The 6958-nt window shown below is 35.3% G+C and overlaps 1 protein-coding gene across 1 annotated transcript; it reads right to left on the reverse strand.

Annotated features, from left to right (window-relative positions):
* Positions 1-1581: 1581 nt before the first annotated feature.
* On the reverse strand, positions 1582-2300 carry LOC6053695 (protein lin-37 homolog). Its single transcript, XM_001869702.2, has 2 exons — positions 2273-2300; positions 1582-2210 (listed from the first exon to the last, which is right to left on the reverse strand). The coding sequence occupies exons 1-2, from the start codon at positions 2298-2300 to the stop codon at positions 1582-1584; spliced, it is 657 nt and encodes a 218-aa protein (XP_001869737.2).
* Positions 2301-6958: the final 4658 nt, after the last annotated feature.

A 6958-nucleotide genomic window follows, 5' to 3' on the forward strand; every position in this document is an offset into this window, starting at 1 on the left:
ATAATGTATTCCAAAGCTTGTAAAATTGTGATGGTTTATTTGATTTTCGGCCATAAAAAGGTTAAATTTTCATTTTCATAGAAACAAAAATATACTTTTTTTTTTATTTCTATTAAACTCGTTCATTTGATTCAAAAAGGTGTTCTTTATTGACAGAAAATGTAAAATCTGTCGAATTCAGTCAAAATCTGACACATCTTTATCCTGGCATACACTTTAAAAATCTTGTATTCCCAGATTTATCTGGCAACCTGACACCCTGGTTGAAAGTGTGATGAAGGAAAAGTGAAGTCTACAACCAAATTAACTTTTGGAAACAATCCAAACTTTATTTTCTTTCCAAGCATGCAATTGCTCTAGTACTACACTTAAAATGTTGCCCTTTCCAAAACTGTAAACATCTTAATTTATTATTAATTTTTCTACTTCGATTTTCCAGTCTATCCGTAAATTTGATTTTTTTTACCTATGAAGTACTAGATCGAAACAAATACTTATCTAATGTCCTTGTTTAGAAACATGTCGTCTTCTGCACTTTAAAGTTCCTTAGCATAATCTATTTCATTTCAATTAAATTTCCTCATTTTTTTAATTTTTATAACTCAATGAAAGCGCGAAATCAGCGAAAAAATCCTACTTACTGCAGTACCAGATCGCGCACAGCTCAATCATGTAAGGGGAAAATCCATTTCATCAAACACTCGCACCTGCGCTGAAGGAACTAAACCTATTTTATCTTAAAGAGAAAAGAGTAGAAGGAGAAAGGATGGTCATACCGATTAACTAACCAGCCTGGTTTTAAGAAACCGTGGTATAGAAAAGAATAAAAAAAGACTAGAACGAAGTGAGAGAGAGAGAGAGAGAGGAGCGTACGGAGGTAGAACACATTCGGGTGAATAAATTATTTTTGTTACTCAAACTAACAAACAGGAAGAAAGAAGCAACATTTCAACAAACGAGCAAAAATAGCAACTGGGAAAACAACACTTGTAATCGAAAGGGGGAAAACAAAAACACGCTTTCGCTGAACGAACTTCTCGAAATTGTTGATTTTTCAAAAAGTAAACATGAAGTAATCCGATCAAAATCCAGCGAGTGGTTGGGAGCAGCGACGGAGCGTGGTTTTGCCGAGCCGAGCAGTGTTTGTCAAACATTATAAAACCATACAAATTTGAAAAAAAAAACAACATTTCAAAAAAGAAAATAGAGCACTGAAAAGTAAGAGTTAAAAAATACATGAACTCTATACAGAAAAAAAAAAAACAAGCAGCAATGTTGGTTTCAATTCAATCGAAACAGTCCGAAAGAAAATGTCCGTGACTCTAGTACTGCAGGCGGCTAGTACTACCATACAAATGAAATATGGTTTCGCGATTGTCCGTTTTGACAGTGGTGGCGCCACTATTCGTTCGAAAATACGCTAAACCGTGATTAAATAGATTTCACTTCGTTCGAACTTTATTATTTTTCAAATATTTAGTATATAAATGGTAAGAATACACTTTAGTTTAATAAGGACTTCCTCCTTAAGCCTCGCTAGGGTCTGATTAGATTAGATTAGATTAGATAAGGACTTCCTCCTTAAGCCTGCTTCATCATGATCGCGTCCAGCAGATCAAAGCTCTGCTGATACTTGCCCAGATATTTCCTCCGGTGGCCAACCCAACGACGCTTGATTCCGGACCAGCGCTCCTTGTGTCCCTTCAGCAACTCTTCCCTCCCCAAACTCTCCTCTTCCCCCGTCCCCATTTCCTCTCCCCGCTCCGCAAATCGTTCCTCACGCACAAACGGCTCCAACTCGCTCTCCGCCGGCCCCGGCATTTTCTCAATCTGGTCCAGCTCCTTCCGATTATACCGCTCCAAAACATCCGCCTGCAACTCCCTCGGCTCCGGCACACCCTCCACCACCTCGTCCCTCCTGGCGACCCGCGGTGCATTTTGCATCCACGCCCGGCAAACCGGATACAGCGGCGTTGCTTCAGGAAAGCGAGCCAAATCGACGCTCCGGTCGAACAGCTTCATGATAAAGGTGGACGAGTGCTGGTGCCGGATCGCCGCCGACATGTACTCCATCTTGACGCGCTTGGAGGGGCGGCCACGTAGCGGGAGTGATGGGTCGGAGGGAGCTGCGCGAGAAGCGGAAGTGGACGGCGACGCCGCCGCCGCCGGTCGCATCATCAGCGAGTAGCGGTTTATTTTAAGGAGGCTCTCTGGAAACAAGGGTTTTTGAAGTAGCGTAGAACAAAAAGCTGTTGAATTTCGGATTACTTACGCCTTCCCGGGAAGTTGGGATTCGACATTTTGGGGACTGTTTTCCTAAAGTTGGACCTGATGTTGATTCGATGCCGACGCCAGTGTTTTCAAATTTGAAATTTTGTTTGACATTTTACACCTTTACAAGAGCAGGGGCCAAATTTGGAAATATAAATAGAGGTCTACCCAATTTAGTGTAGAATTGAGGATGAGCCATTTTTAGAGAGCCTGGAGCTTATTAAGCTCCAGGCTCTCTAGCCATTTTGACAGAGTTAATTTGCTTTTACACTGATAGAAATGTTCATTGTAATATCACATATTTCGCACATAAATCTGCTCCATACTACTTAGAATGTGAATGACCAAGAAGGCTAAAGCCAACGATGCCAGATTATTTTTTGGGGAATCTGTATTTTTTCAAAAGTAAATCTGTGTTTTATCTGTATCATGTGGAGTTCGAAGCTATAAAAGACATTCATAAATTTTTAACAGAAGATTTGAGCTTTTTAATCACATTTAAGCATAATTCATTTACTAAATTGATTAATTTTTTAAAAATAATCATTTAAAAAAAAATCTGTATATACAGATTTTTGTGATTTTTGAGATCGAAAAATCTGTCAAATACAGATTTATCTGTATATCTGGCATGGCTGGCTAAAGCTGTCAGAAATAAATGAATTAACTACAACTTAGAATGTGAATTCCATGTGAGTGGTGTTGTACGATTTCGCAAATCAACTTTTCTTTGGTTTTTTTTTTCTATTTGGATGAAATTTTGTCCATGCATTCCATTATAAGACAAAAGATGGAAGTGTAAATGTATGAAAATCTGTATCTTGACAAGGAATTTTCTGATCTATTCGAAGTCTTAAAAAATAGGAACAAAGATTATTTTTTTCATTTAACATCTTCTAGGCTCATAGTGCGTAATCGTGCAAAATCTTGTTTGGAAGATGAAAAATGTCGTGTTTTTAAGAAAATATCGAAAACATGGACAAAACGCATTTTTTTAACATGTAAAATGGAGTTTGTAATCGTAAAGTATTTTCCTTTTTTTATTTATAAAATACGTACCGTTTTCAAGTTATGGCTACTAAGTAAGAAGTTTTCTAGGTATAAAATTGAAAAAAAAAATGTTTTTAAAAAATGTCCTGCAATTTTCACCTTGAAATTTTTAAAATCGTGCAATCAGGTTCTGAGATACAGTCTCGCAAAGGATTCGAAATGATAAAAATGTTTTCGCCTTCCTCGCGTTACTGAGGAAAGGCTATAAAATCACTCGAAAAACGAAATTCTTAATTTGACCTCCTAGACCAACCTTCGCGTATGCCTATCGACTCAGAATCTTCAAAAGTTATGCTAAAAAACGATTTTAACAAAAGTCCGGAAGATTGTAAAAAAGGTGGTTTTTGTAAGAAACTCCGTCATGTTATACATTAGTAGAAAGGTAATCAAAAGACCTTTCCAACGAGTTCAATAGATTGCAGATCTGACAACCCTATCAAAAGTTATAAGCACGTAAGTGCCCTGAATTATGAAGATCTGACTAACCAATCTGATGGTATGAATAATGAATCAAGTTGATAGAACACTGAAAGGTCCTCCCTTTTGTATCTATTTTGGATAGCATCACCCTCTAAATGTGAGGAAGGCACCAACCACCTATCTAAGGGTGGATTAAGTAACGTTTTTTTCTAGGTGTCACCAAATTAGCCTATCCTGTCTGATTTTCAATGTTAAAAAATAATTCTTGAAATAAAATAATTTCTAAGGTCTACAAACAGATAATTTTCCTAATTTTATAGTTTAGACCAAATTATAAAATTTTTGAAATATTTTTATTGAAAAGATCAGAAAATTTCACTGAACGTTCCTTTGAAAATCGGACCAATAGTTTCCGAGATATCGTCGGATAAACGAAACTATTGGCACTACGCCCCCCGGGGCATGGCCTTCCTCTAACGTGGGATTTCTGCTCCAGCGCCTCTGACGAGACAGGAGAAACCGGGACCGACGTTTTACTTCACCATCCGATAGAAGCTCAGTGGATAAGGCGGGAATCGAACCCGCGTCTCATAGCATCATCGGGATCGGCAGCCGAAGCCGCTACCCCTGCGCCACGAGACCCATCGTCAGATAAACATTAGATGCTAATTAAATGACACTTGAAAAAAATCATTTTCATTGATTCGAATTCTTGTGAGCCTCAGAAACTAATTGCTCGATTTTCATAGTTTTAGAGAAAAAGTGTAGAGAATTTTTTAAGCTCTCAAAAAAAAAAAAAAATCAGGGTTGTATTTTTTCAAGAGGTATTTTAGCTTGCTTTTCTTTCAATGTAATAAAACTTTACAAACGAAGACACCACATCGATAAAAAAAATTCTTCTCAAGATACTGAATTTCATACATTTACATACCCATTTTTTATGGCCAGCCCCTCAAAATTCTATGGAGACATTGATGGAGCCTTGTATAGAAAAACTTATGAGGCAAAATTGCTTCTTTTGAACAAAATTTCAACCAAATCAAAACATGTAAATTTTAAAAATCGCGAAGAAACTGCGAAATCGTAAAGAGCTACTCATGTTAAAATCACATCTAAAAATTTAAACACTCGATGCTGTAAATTCTAATGAAATCTTCATCAAAATGAAATGAAATGAATGTTAGCTTCACGTGGCATACCACATGATTATCACGTGAAACTAACTGTTTAAAAACATGAAATCTTATACTCAAATAGAATAAAATATTTCAGTCTAATACCAAAAAAAGAAAAATTAACTACTATCGACCAATGGAGAAAACTGCAATCAAGAATTTCTCCATCTAAATTGCACCAACTTGTTATCTTTCATCTTTAATAGCATGAGCATGAGCGGAGCATGAAACATGAAATGCTAGAACCATTTCACCACAATTATTCTCTAATGAACCCCCCAAGATTGACCACCGCCGCGCAAATTTATGAACTCAAGCAAAGCCACGTGGCGTGCTGGTCGAACGTTGCACGACGTACGCCAACCGTCGTAAAAAAGGGGACCCTCTTTCCTGAATGAACAAATGGCAAACAAAAAAAACTACCGCTAAAACAGTGATGAATGAACTGCCTTCCGGCGGCCGGCTTTCGTCCGTGTCGTGATGGCGTTCTCGAAAGCTCCCAACAGCATAATTACCATATTTTAGCCATTAATTATATGGTTCTGAGGTGAGCTGCTGGGTTGACGCGGACGGCCACATCCTTGCCGCAGAGTGGCGTGTGTCATTTCGCACAATGAAGCTCGTTATCCGGCTGGGTTAAGGTTGTGGTGAAAGCTTAATTAGGGTGTGGGAATTTCGGCAGAAAGAAGAACGATGATCTAGCTGCTAAAGAAGTATAAAGAAGGAAAATAAGTTTTCATAAAATAAATAAATAAAATTAAAAAAATACAGCTTTTAATCAACATTTCAGGTAATTCAGAATTTATCGAACTCAGTGTTAACCAATATGTTCAAAGAGCCAGAATAATTGAGTCATAAAATAATAAAGCTTATGGCCGAAAAGGATTTGCAATGGCAATGACCACCAAACAACTACGATAAGGATAAAACATAATATAGCCAAAGGTTAAGGATAATGAATATTAAGGCAAAACACGTTACTGGAAGTAAAGCTTCTATTCAAAATTGCTATACATTTGTTGGAGGTAATATTCAATTTCATTTATAAGCTAAAAACAGCTCAAAACATGACATTTTTAGCATGTATTCTAAAAAATAATTGTGTAATTTGTTTTTTTTTAATATTGTATTTAGAACGGCTAATGTGTTTTTAAGGTGTAACTATTTTGTTCTGTTTAGTCCTCGTGGTGATTATTGCATTCAATCGTAATATTTCAATCGTAATTTCTCGACTCACGATCGATATTTCTCGATCGCAATATTCTGAAAAATATTCTAAAATTACTAAAATTACTAAAATTACTAAAATTTCTAAAATTTCTTTGTTTTTTTATTTATTTTTTTATAATTTCAAAAATTTAAAATTTTTAATACATTTAAAAAAAAAATTTTAGTCTATCCAAAAACTTTTTAATATTTAAAAAAATATCAATGACGAAAGAAGATCTGCTATACTTAGGGCATGATAATCAGGCTTGATAAGGGCGTTTAAGAACATTAGCAGAAGAAACATAAAACTAAAAATAAAGATAGGTAGCTGTAAGATAACCATACATTTTTGAAATTTTTGAATGTTTTAAAATATTTAAAAAAAATTAAATTTTAAATTTTTTAAAGCTTTTAAATATTTTTAAGTTTTTTTTTTATAAATTGTTTGAATTTAAAAACGAAATTTATCAAGAATTTTTTAATTTTGTTATTTTTTCACTTAAAAATTGAAATTGAACTTAGATTTTTTTTAAATATTCCATTCAAATAAAAAAATATAAAAAAAAATAGTATTACAAATTACGATCGTAATTTATCGATGTGGGTCGAGATTTGTCGGTGGTAAATCGTAATCTTACTATCGAGAAATCTCGATCGTGAGTCGATTACGATCGTAATATTACGATCGAATGCAATAATCCACGCCTTTCTTATCGATGTATCCAACTTGTTGAAGACATCAAATCGATTAGAAAATCTCTTCTAAAGATAGTATTTTTGTATGACTCATCAAAATTTTATGAAGATATGTATCGGCGAACTTATCATGCAAC

The sequence above is a fragment of the Culex quinquefasciatus genome, chromosome 3 (assembly GCF_015732765.1).
Source record: "Culex quinquefasciatus strain JHB chromosome 3, VPISU_Cqui_1.0_pri_paternal, whole genome shotgun sequence".
NCBI classification, from domain to species: domain Eukaryota; kingdom Metazoa; phylum Arthropoda; class Insecta; order Diptera; family Culicidae; genus Culex; species Culex quinquefasciatus.